General features: G+C 37.0%; 1 protein-coding gene across 10 annotated transcripts in view; it reads right to left on the bottom strand.

Moving 5' to 3' along the window:
- PTPN13 (protein tyrosine phosphatase non-receptor type 13) overlaps nt 1-13,232 on the bottom strand; it is a 212,510-nt gene that overhangs the window by 165,903 nt on the left and 33,375 nt on the right. For all 10 annotated transcript variants that reach the window (XM_072622571.1, XM_072622572.1, XM_072622570.1 and 7 more), the window contains exon 2: nt 7,230-7,349. In XM_072622571.1, the coding sequence (XP_072478672.1) occupies nt 7,230-7,349 (120 nt within the window). The remainder of the gene's footprint in view (nt 1-7,229; nt 7,350-13,232) is intronic.

Here is a 13,232-nt window from a genome sequence, read left to right on the forward strand (position 1 = left end):
CTATCCCCCCCATACAACTCACATATTTCAGCATTATCTAAAGTCATGGGAAATTAAATATTAAAGGGAAACATTTCTCAGATTTCTAGTTTAAAAGTTCATAAGATAACAGCTATGTAACATATTTTTTCTGTGAGATTTCTGGATATTGGAAATCTTATTCTTATCATATGAAATATAATAAAATGTAATTTGATGTGAGGTAGAAGCACCACATGTAGTTTTTTCTTTCTTTATTTTAACACCATTCCCAATTTGTTTTCAAGTTTTTCACTTGTTCAATTCTAAGGAATTTTTCACACAATGGGCAAAATGCAACTTAAATCTTCCTTTACTCTGTCCAAAAGAGAGCAATCTAGACATGTGAACATATCCAAACAATAATGCAAAATCACTGGAATTCTGTCATGGCTTCAGACCAGTGAGGCATCCAGTAGTTTTTATTTTAATGTGTTAACTACCAGACTCCTGAAGAAATTCCAGATTGCTTATAACAAAACCCTTGTTTTGTTTGCAAACAATGCTGACAAGGCAAACAAACAATGTGCTTCAGAAAAACTGATTCTTAAGGGGAAAGGACAGCAGGAGGGAATGTGGAGCTTTGTAGACAGAGACAATTTGATGACCTCTGAATATTTCTCTTGTAACTAATCTCTCCTAAGCCAATGGACTCTGGCAGCTGGCATCAGGGAGGGTAAAACAACAGCATTTTCAATGGAATGAAAATGAAAGAAAAAATTAAAAATCAAATTTTGTTCCCCCCCCACACTCATCTTATATCCCTTCTCACAGAGCTCTTCAAATGTGTATACACACACACACACACACACACACACACACACACACACATCAATCGCTTTGATATATGAAGCCTCTAGGTTACTCCTAAAAGGTTTGGGTAGTTGTTGGTGGGTTTTTTGGGGTGTGGGGTGCAGGGGAAGAAAATCTCTTTTAACCTTCCTTTCCATCCTGTTTCTACAAAGAAAATCCAAAACCAGAATGAACCAAAATGTTATTGTGGGTCTACATTTTCCTAGAGGGCACATAACAATGGAATTCTTTAAGCTACTTCCAGTATCCATTACATTAGGAAAGCTTTCTACACTTAACTGCACTTCCCCCTCCCACCAGCCTCTGCAGATCTCATTTCCCATGGGTTTGTAGAAGACTCCCTCCCTAACTGAATCTCTGGCCCCAGTCTCCCTCCTATTCTAGTTAGCATTTATTAACTTAGGTTAAACACCTGATAAATATTATCAAGTTTGATCCCCACAGCTTGGGAGGTAGGTGCAATTATTCCTCTCTTTTTGCAGATAAGGAAACTAACACTGGTTAAGTGACTTGCCTGGGGGCGGTGTCACATAGCTCAAGACCCAGTCAGTGTCAGAGGTCAAATGTGGAATACAGATCTTTCAGACTCTAGGAAAGGTGCACTGTCCATTGGGCAATAGAGCTGGGAAAACTGCCTTTAGACATTTCCAACTGGCTCTCTAGGAGGTAATCAAACTAATCCTGTTTGAAACAGAATACATCCACATCCAAACCTCTCTATTTCTGTTCTCTATTTTTCCAGTCATCCAGGTTCACAACCGCAGATCACTCTCCCTTACCCACCCCACAAGTCCAATTAGTTGACAAGCAATGCCCATTCTGTCTCCCATCACTCAATAGTTTCACAATTGGTCTCCATGCCACAACCCTCTCCTTATCCCAATCCATCTTTCAAAATGTTTGGCCTAAAGTACCGGTCTTATATCCATGCCCTATTCAACCTCCAATGGTTCCCTGTTACCTCCAGAATCAAATACAAACATCTCTGTTTGGGCATTTAAGGCCTCCACCTCTATGTCCCTCTCCCTATGTTCCCTATGGCCTATGTTTCCTTACACTCTCCACCAACATAGATTCCTTTCACCTCAAAGGCAACAAAGCTTTCCCCTGGAATGGAATGACCCCTTCCTTCCTTGATTCAGTTTCTACATAGCTTTAGGTTCTAAGGATAATGCTTCCTGATCACCCAAGGGCATAAAGTCACACCTACCTAGAGTCCAGGCTCCTCCAACTTGGTAGATGCTTGAAGACCTGCCCTGCTGATCACATTTTCTGAAGAAGGGGGCCATGTATATGGAAACTAAGCATCACTGTATTCTTATGGCAGAACCTTGCTATGTTAGGGCTAAGGAAAACTTGGTTAACAATTCAATCACTTAAGAGTGATTATTAAAATAAACCTCTTTAAAATAAAATCTGAACCTGATCTAGGAGGGCACCAGTACCACACTCAACCTTAACATTTGGTTTAATCAGCACTGCGAGATGGCCTCATAGTTCACATCATGGTTAATGTGGAGGAAGGACACCATAAATATGGAAGGTGAGGCAATTGCATGGTTAGATACTGTACTCTGGCACCCAGTCATTTATGAGGAGGACAGGAAAGCAGATTCCTGCCCACATGAAATGGCTACCCAAGAGGGTCCTGGAGGACAATGCCTGGGAGTGTGAAGAAAGTCTCAAGTACAGCATTCCCTGATCGTTGTTGGCTACCCTGCAGAAGGTGGACAGCCAACATAACAAGACTACAAGGAAATAGGCTTGGTTCATTTAGCAGCTAGAGAAAGATCTTTACTTTCAGGACCTTGCAATGCCAGCCTAGGGGAAGCTGCTGCTGCTGAGGGACATGCAAGTGAAAGAATCTCTCCTGATGGGAGACAGGTTGCATGCAAAAGTCTTATGACCACATGTTCACTTTCCCACAGTAGACCTTGATGCATGATGAAGAACTGTTGATTGTGACCTTGACATTCCTGGAATTACTCATCATCACCACTGCCTTACATTGACAGAAGAAACCTATGACTGTGCTGGAGATCTGTGGTATATACTATACATATATACATATATATATGTATATATGTATAGTATATAGATAGTGATATAGCTATAGATATACCATATACTTCTGGTGCTTCTCTGACTCATTGGCTCACTGTCACTACTTTTCATTAAGAAACTCACAGTGAATTGCAGAGATATGGCATATGGCAACCCCCCCCCCCCCAATGCACTTGATTGTTAAAATATAAGACTCAGCAGACCAATTTCAGAAAAACCTGAGAAGACTTACATGAACTGATGCTGAGTGGAGTGAGCAGAACCAGGAGAACATCATACATAGTGAAGGCAACATTGTGCCACGATCAACTATGATTGACTTAGCTCTTCTCAGCAATACAATGCTCTAAGACAATTCCTAAAGACTCATAATGGAAAATGCTATCCACATCCAGAGAAAGAACTATGGAGTCTGAATGCAGATCAAAGCATATTATTTTCACTTTTTCCGCTTTTTGTGGCTTACCCTTTTTGTTCTGCCTCTTCTTTCACAACATGACTATGTGGAAATATGTTTAACATGATTGCACATGTATAACCTATATTAAATTGCTTGCTGTCTTGGACAGAGGGAGATGTGAGGGAGGGGAAAAAAATTTGGAACTCAAAATTTTATAAAAAATGAATGTTGAAAACAGCAACAAAAAGAAAGATATGAGACTCAGGCTTTCCAAAGTGGGGAGGAAAAAAGCTGAGACTGCAGTGGGAGGTTCCCCTTAGTAATATCACCTATGTCAACAAGGTGGTGTAGTAAAAGCCCTGCAAGCAATTAAAAGATGGGAGGTCCTCTGTAAAGTCCTCAGGACGAGACCACAGAACTGGTCTATTCCCCCACTTCCTCTATGAGCACACCCAACTTCATTCCAACATCCAACCTAATTAGAGTGCTGGATTAGTTTTCCCTGAAAGGCAACAAAGCTGTCCCAGGGCCTTGACTGACCTTGCCTTCCTTAACAAAACTTCCTGTTCACCTATAGGGCATAAAAGTCCCACCCACATAAAGCTGGAGACCCTCTAACCTGAGTGGATTTCTGAAGACCATGCACATCACCATTATCTGCTTTGCTGACCAGACTTGTTTCCATATGGAGATGGCAAAAGTATCCTGTATCCTGGTAGCATATTCTTGCTCAATAAGGGCAAAGTTAACTTCTTTTTGTTAACTGTTCAACGACTTGTGAGCATACCTCACTTCATTCCAACATCCAAGGTAATTAAAATGCTGGTTTTAAGTCAGCACCTAACAAGTTCAATAAACCAGAGGTCCTGATGGAACTATACAACTCCAACTTTATAGGTATCACTGAGACATGTTAGGATAAGACCTATAATGGGAATATGGCTCTGTATACTTTCTTCAAAAAGGGTGAAGAATGTGGCATTTTTAAAAAATATGATCATGTGAAGAAGCCAAGAATCTGAGGTCATTTGGATGAAACTAAATGGAGGAAGAAATATAAGTGATTTTGAAATTGAAGTGATTAACTCAGAAAACAGATCATAAGCCTATCAAAAAAGCAGGCTATAAGGATGATGGAAGGCTATGATGATCCAGTCCTCTGCTATAGCTGTGTACTTGTCAATAGGAGAATATCTTATGACTTCTTGACTCAATTAAAATTTCCTCTCCCAAAAAGTGGAAAAACCAGGAGCAGGAAATTCTATTTTGCATCAAATTCTCATAAATTGAAAAACTGGTTGCCAGGATAGAAATGACAAAAACTTTGGGTGGTAAAGACCATTCTTTCTCTGAGTATATGATAAAAGTGGAGATAGGAGGATAAGAATTCCAGATTCTTGGAGAATAGTTTTCACAAGGTTAGGAAGAAAGATAAGCAGGATCCAAAGATATAAAATTCTCTGTTGTTGTTCATTCATTTAGTCATCTCCAACTCTTTATGACATCTTGGACCTTAGCACACCAGGCCCTTCTATCCTCCACTATCTTCTGATGTTTCTCCAAGCTCAAGCACATTGTTTCTGTGACGTTATCTCTCCATCTCCTCTGCCATCCCCTTTTCCTTTTGCCTTCAATCTTTCCCAACATTGGGTCTTTTCCAGTAAGTCCCATCCCAGTATGTGGCCAAAGTACTCAGCTTCAGTATTTGTCCTTCAATTAACAGACTGAATTAAAATATTGATTGATTTGATATCCTTGCTGTCCAGGGGGCTCTTAAAGTCCTTTCTTTTTGTATTCTGAACTTAGCACACATTAAAATGGCAATTTTCTAGATATTGTTACCAATGATTTCTTAACTATAAAATGCAACGGTATTTTCACAGTCCTCATTCCACTTGACTTCTCTGACGCTGTTAATCCACCTTGATTATCTCTCTTTGTTTGACTTCTCCACCCACCGGCTCTGACTTGGTTTCCCTCCTCTATATCTGACCACATAACAGTCTCCAGTGCAAGATCATCTTCCATCTCACCCATCTAAAGTACAAAAGTATTCATCATGGCTTTGTTCTTGCTCCTCTTCTCTTCTCTTTCTCAGTGACCTCATCAATTCCCACAGATTCAAAATGAATTATTTATTGAACTCTAATCTCAATTCAATTGTTTTCTTTTTATATCACTGTAGGTTAGTGCCTTACATGTAGTATAGACACTTTAAAATAAGTAATTTGCAAAATGAGTTGAGGAATATATATTGGATCTTTTTTCAAGTTTGGGAGAAGCCTTAATCCTTCCCAGAACCTGCTTCCTATTTCTGTGAGAATACACATACATCTGTGATGTATGTGAAAACTCTTGGTAAACAATAAAACACTATATAATACACAATAAGGCTTTATCATCTCTGGGTATAGGCGCTTTTGTATATCCACTCTAACACAAGTCACACTGTATTTCCACTCTGTTGCCACTTTTGGGTCTTGAGTATCCTACACTGGTTAAAGATAGTATTTTATGTGATCTGAATTATTAATCTCTGAGACCTTTTGATGTAGGATCTACCAACTTGGAGACCCCCATTGCTCCAGGAAGTCCTGGACTAAAAGTTTACTGATCTGCTCAATTTACACCATATTCACAAGTTAGTTCTGGTCTTGGTGAATCCTGGCATTTAAAAAAAGTATCTATTCCATGCTAACATCTAGACTTAGTTACCTTACATGCCAAACTTATGTGGCATACTTCAACACTGCATTTAGAATCTTAGAAAACACTGTATTCCACTTCCAAGATTATACTTTCTATTGAGCTTTTCCATCACACTCATCTACATACAGGAATGTTAAACATAAAAAGCCTTCCTGGGAAGCATCTAGGTGGCATTGTAGACAGCATGCTGGATCTAGAGTCAGAAAAGCTTAATTTTAAATTCAGCCTCTGACACTATAGGTTATGAGACCCAGAGCAAATCACTCTCCTTCTGTCTGCCTCAATCAGTCAGTCAACTCATATTTACTAAGTACCTCTTACATGCCATGTGCATGCTGGAGACACAAAGACCAAAAATTTTAAAAAACCCAGTTTTTTTCATGTATAAAAGAGAGATAATCATAATAATACCCATTTCCCAAGGTTATTGCAAAGCATTTAAACAATCTTAAAGGGCCAGTTAAATACCAGATTGTTTCTGTGATTCAGGACTTTTCCAAGGCAAAGCTAGAGAGGTTGGACTGCATATTTCTACAGTCATAGGATGAAGATGATTAATCCTTGGTCTCATAATTGTTCTTGAAATTATTTACTCAAAATATGCTTGACATGGAAAAACTTTTATAAGCTGATGCAAAGTAAAATAAGAACAAAGAAAACAACATTCACAAGGAATATAACAAAGTAAACAAAAAGACAAAGACAAAAAACCCGGAATTCTGAGTAATACCTAAGAAGAGAAAAGAGAAATTCGAGTTTCTCATGCTTTTTGTAGAGATAAAAGGTAATTGATGTGGAAAATTGTATATGTTGTCACACATGAAATGTGCCAGTTAATTTTGCTGAACTGTGGGTATTCTTTCTTTTTTAATCTCTTTTAGAAGGAATGATTGACTTGCTGGGTAGAAGGGGAGGCATATATTTGGAAATGAATATGATACAACCCCCCAATATATCATCAATAGAAAAATAGAAACAAATTATGTTTGACAAATGATTAAACTCACTTGCTTCCTTTAAGTAGAACAGTAAACGCTAAAGGCACAGTACTGCTGTTTAAGCTACCCAACCTAGTTATGTTGTCAGATGGTTTTGCTTCACCATTTTTATTTGTTACAACTCAGTGTCCAGTTAGATAAGAAGGAAAGAAATGACAATGGAATGAAAAAAAACAAATGATAGCAATAAAACAATGACATCTGAAACTTTGATAAATAAAGAATACCTTTTCTGAATAATTCCTGAAGACTTTCTGCACTTTGACTCAACACAGCCCATATCTCTTCCTCTTGCAGTGGTCCTCCCCGAACCTCCAAGGCCTCAGCTAATGACACATGCATATTATCTAGAAAAGAAAAATAGAGAATTTTCACAACTGCGATTCAGTCGCATTATCTTTTTATAAATCAAAGCTCTATAAACGTAAGCCACTGAATCACCAAAATTCCAAATCTAATTAAACATCAAAAACCAACATAAAAACATAATGGAAAGCATAATTATACAACTTATGGGTCTCCCACAAAAAAGCCTAACTACTATTTGAAACTTGCCCCAGAAATACCATAAAAAAATAATAAAATAAAATAAAAGGTTTCTCCATCATTTTTCTATTGGTCTTCTCAAGATTCTCTCCAATTATATCAGAAAAAGTTATCTTTAGTTTCCCTCAAATGATCCTTATCATTCTCCCCAAACTACCTTTGTACAATATTCCATTTGACTCTTAAAGCTATAGTAACAATACCTATAACCTCTGTAACAAGCTTATGAAACAAATGTTACACAGATGCTAAAAAGCATCTACTTGAATCCTAAAGCCACACTTTACCATTCCCACTGAATTTGTTTTGCTTGGCTATGAATATTTGTTACTAAAGTTTTGGTTTCTTCTTTTTTTTAATTTGAAGGAGTAATGGGAAATAAGTTAGCTGTAGAGTTACAAAAAAAAGAAAAAGAGAAACATTCAAGCATTTTTTTTTTTTACTGCAATGAAAAGAACAGAAAGAAGAAAAGAAGATACAATCAGGAAGAACAGTTTTGAAAAGTTACATACTGAACTTATATATTTAAAAAGAAAAGCAAACTACGTAAGTTACATTTTCATATACAATTCTTTTTCTAATTTAATTTGTATATGAAAATGCTCTTTTATGTAGCATTAAGTTACAAATGTTAAAACTTTAAAAAAACCACAAATGTTCTCATTAAACCAAGGAAAAACAAGATTACATATTTCAAAGGTTAGAGAATGACTATATAAATGATAAGCTCTCAAGGTAACCAAATATGTACCATTAAAATTATAAACACACACACACACACACAGACAAAATGAAAACCTTGTAATAATACAAAGCAAACAGAACTAAAAGAACATTGACAATTACAACAAACATTTTTAAAACAAAAAAAAAAGTATGTGTACATACACAGAAACAGGTCAAGCAGATCAAAAAGAGAACACAGTAAACTATTAGTTTCTTAAGGTACTTTTTACATGCAAATAGTTGTGAGCACAAGGCTATAGTAGTATGGGAATAGTTTTTTTCTTTGCTTGTTTTGGGTGAAACAAGATATTTCTCTCTTGCTCTCTTTCTGTGTGTACACACATATATGTATACATATATACACACATATGTATATATACACACATATGTATGCATGTACACACATACATACTGTATTGTTAATGTATTTTTAATGGAATGGGAAGATCTTTCTCATCCATTAATAGGCCTATGTGACCTAAGTCACATGAATTTGAATCATATGAAGCCTATGGTGGGAGAAGCCTGCTAAACAGGTAGGACAGAAAGGGGTGGAACAGGAAGAGGCAGAGCTGGAGGAGAGCTAAGAGGAAGTTAGTCAGACTAGTCAGAGCTGGGAAAGGGCAGGTAGCAACTAGTGTGAGTGGGAGAGCTTGTCTGTGATTTTGTTTAAGGGAGATGGTTTGTGAGAAGCCTAGCAGGGGAAGGCTTGGGGATGGTGTTGATCACTGCATTGTTATTGTGTATCAATTTCTTTGTTACTATGATGGATCTGGTTTTCTGGTGTTGGGATTTGGCTTTCTGGTGCTGGGATTTGGCTTTCTGGTGTCTGAATAAATGTTTTTCTTCTGCCTTCTCTATGGACAGTCTGTTATATTTTGCAATTCAGGACTATGCCAGCATATTCTTAGTCACCGTAGGCACTGTGAATATCGCATTGAAGCTACACATATACACATACATATTTTAAATTATAATGTGACCATAAAGAGGAGGACTATAGGATCATAGATCTAGACAGAAGGGGACTTCAGAAGCCTCCTAATCTTACAGATGAGGAAACCAAAGCTCAAGAAAGCTAAAAGATTGGCTCAATACTGCAGGAAAATTCTAGGCATGTTACATATGAAGAATTTAGACATAACCTCTTCAAAGTACGTTTATCTACCTCCAGTCAAGTTAGCTGTCTGAACAAGCTGCCAACTTCTAAACACCTACTCCAATAAAACTCCAAAATCCATGCTAGAAAGAATAGTGATCAAGAAATCCAAAAAAGAAACAAGAATGATTTCTTCTTTGCCTAGAACTACCAAAAAATAGTCATCCAACATCCTCCAGGTGATATGAAAGTAGGATACCAACAAAGACAGTGTCAACAAAGGTAAATGAATCATCGGCTTCCCAGTAGGACCAGAAAAGGACCCTAGACACATATCTGTACAAAAGTGGGAAAGTCACAGCCTAGATTCATGGAAGCATGGTGGAGCAGCAGCAACCAGTACAGACCAGTCTACAATCAGCAGAAAGAACAAGTCATCAATAGCAGGTTATCCTGAGATGCATTAGAATGAGGCCCTAAAGATTCAATTCTCTGAAACTCAGTGATCTGGGAGGGCCTAACACTAGCAGAGGGAGATATGCACAGGAAATTAAGGAACTCTAGAGAGAAAGTAAGGCTCACCATCCCATCCAAGACCATAGCAGAATGTGGAGCCCCGCTCTTGACAGGAATTCCACAATTCAGGAAATAAAGCTGAAAAGATGAGTAAATCAAAGAAAAGATCCAGCACAATTTCTTTTTTTTTGGTGAATCTAAAGAATTCTTCCAAAAAGAGAATAATTCTATAACAACTGGAAGCCAAGACTCAAAGGAAAAAAAATACTATTTTCCAAAAAGATGACACAAATACATAGAACAAACGAGATAAAAAAATGAAATAAAAGCTCTGGAGGAAACAACTGGAAGGAGAATAAAAAGTCAAGTATCAGGCTCCCTGAAAACTAGGATGAATAGTTATGATTAATAAGAAATTAGAACTCAATCAAAAGATTATTTTAAAAACTGAAAAAGTATGATATCTGATATAAAGAAACTGAACAGGAGAAAAGGTAGAAGAGATACCTTACAAGAAAACAATCATTGGATTATCTAAAAATAATGATTTCTTAAAATAATAAAATAAGACACTGTTTCAAGAAAGTATAAATAAAAACTGTCCATATTTATTAGAATTGGAAGGCAAAATATAGGAAAAAATATCCACTAATTACCTCATGAAAGAAACCTCAGAAGGTTTCAGAAATCCAAGAAATAACATAACCGAAATCCAGAGCACCAAGGTATCTAAGGAAAAATACATTAAACACTGAGGAAGAAGTAATTCAAATATTAAAGAATCACTGCTAGGATCATATAAGACGCAAAAACTTCTCTATACAAAAGAGGAGAGTTTGGAACACAATATTCCATAAGGGAAATGAGATGGGCCTGCAACCAAGAATAAATCACACCCTGTAAATCTAAGACTACAAGAAAAGTGGGGGAAATAGATTTTTAATGGAATAGAAGACCTTGAAAATGTTCTGATAAGAAGACCAACACTTAATAGTAATTTTGAAATACAAACATAAGAATTAAAAAACAACCTAGAAATGTAATATTTTTAGCAACTAGAAGAGGCTGTGTCTATATACATATGTGTGCGTATTTTAAAAAAACATTCTGATAAGAGTTGAACAAAAACGTATCCTTTCATAATCTTAATGATGTTAAAGGCATTAAGAGAGTTATAAAAAAGGTGTAGGGGTAGAGAGAAAAGAGGAATGGGGAGGGAGGGCAAGGAGAGGGGGAAGAAAGTGGGGAGGGCCATCTCCAGTTGTCCTGATCTATATCTTGCCACTGAACCCAGATGACTCAGGAGGAGAAAGTGAGGCTGATGTCTTTGCAGAGCCCTCCCTCATCCAATTCACTTGAAAGTCATGGCATCACCTTCCTGATGTCATGGTCCTCTTTGAAAATGAAGTGGTCAAGAAGGCTTGGACATGAAGTGATTATAAATTGGGAATGGCTGAACAAATTGTAGTATAGGAATGTAATGGAATATCACTGCAGCACAAGAAATGATGAAAGGATTGCAGTGAATCTAAGTAGTATAAACTGATGTGAAGTGAAATAGCAGAGCCAGGAATAAATTTAAAGGCTAACACTACAAAGAAAAACAACTCTGAAAGACTATAGACTCTGGTCAACACAATCCCTATCTCCTATTCGTACGTGTGTGGGGCACAGGTTGTGGGGGGAGTGGAGGTTGGCTTGGGGGTACCAATATATCAGTATTGAAAGACAGAGGGAGAGGAGGGCAATGGTTCTCAAAACGGGGTCTATGAACTTCAGGGATCCAGAGGCCAAAATTTTTTTCAAAATAATACTAAGTTGGTAAAGACCACATAAATACAAAACTCTCTGAGGAGTCTTCATTAATTTCTAAAAGTATGAAGGGGTCCTGAGACCATAAAGTTTGAGAAGCTATCTTAGGGAATGACCAGGTCTCTTACTCAATGTGTATAGGTAATTGATCAAGGAAACAGGGCCCTAAGTTCACACTTGGCTTTAAATGAAGTATTCAAGAAATGTAAAGTGAATGAGATAATTAATGAAACCCTAAAATCCTTAAAGTTATATGCAAGTTTATAGAGAAATGCATATGAAATTGTGAATTTCTATTTATATCACTTGGTGTTTTTTTAATGTATAATAAATTCTATATATTACATTCAAAACTCTACTATCTGTGCTTCCTTCAGAACTATCTTCACTAATTTTGCAATTTCTGAGGGGTGAAATAAAAGCTATCCTGCACTCAAAATAAATCCCCATCCCACCTCCCACCAAAAAAACTTGAGGATACTGTTGGCAGAAACTAACTGAATTCATGATTCTCAATTTCTAATTCTAAGGTGCTTGTTAAAATTCAAATATTTATTTTCTCATCAAATGTAAGCATATATTTTTAAAACAGTTCAGGCATTAGACAGTTGCTTATCAATTCACAAAAATAAAAAGCATTAATTAAAAAGTTCGTTCTATAAGCTGTCACCTCAAAAAATATCAGATTGTCTTAAAGATTATCTATCTTTACTATTCCAGAAGATCTTAGAAGTTAACACACTATGACAAAATAGCTGGAAGAATATTTTGTAGGAAAGGAGCAGGGGACAGAATTTGTTTACAGGTGTTAACATTTCACATGGTTTTCAAGGCACAGAGAGAGGCCTCATGCTCTCTACTAAGGATCAAGAGATAGAAATTCAGCAGAAATAATAACATGCAACTTGCTTCACTATCATGTCCCAGGAGCACTGAACAGAGCTTAGAAGAGACCTTCAAAATTATCAAGTCTATTTTGTGGCTGGAATTGACCCGAAGATAAGTGACTTGCCCACAGACACACAGGGAATAAACATCTGAAAAAGGGTTGAAATCCAGTTCCTGTGACACCAAATATACCTGCAATCTCATGTATGCCACTACTACCATGCGTTCCACTGTCCCCCCATATTAGAATGTAAACAGTCAGGACCACACGTAATTTAGCAGGCACCATTATAAAGGAGTGGATAACTTGGAATACAATGTTCTAGAAGGCAAAAGACACTGGTTTACAGCCAAGAATAACTCATCCAACAAAATTTTGCATAATCCAATAGGGGAAAATATGGACTTTCAATAAAATTCAGGCCTTCCCAGCATTCTTGGCGAAAAGACCAGAACTAGGTAAAAACTTTGAAACATAAACATAGGCATTCAGGGAAATATAAAAAGGTAAGCATGAATGATCACAAGGGAGCAAGGAAGGATAAACTGTTTACATTCTAATATGGGGGGATGATACATGTGTCACTTCAAACTAATATCATCAGGGGTCATAAAAAGAGTCTAATTAAACAGAGGGCTAGGA

The sequence above is a fragment of the Notamacropus eugenii genome, chromosome 7 (genome assembly GCF_028372415.1).
Source record: "Notamacropus eugenii isolate mMacEug1 chromosome 7, mMacEug1.pri_v2, whole genome shotgun sequence".
Lineage (NCBI taxonomy): Eukaryota > Metazoa > Chordata > Mammalia > Diprotodontia > Macropodidae > Notamacropus > Notamacropus eugenii.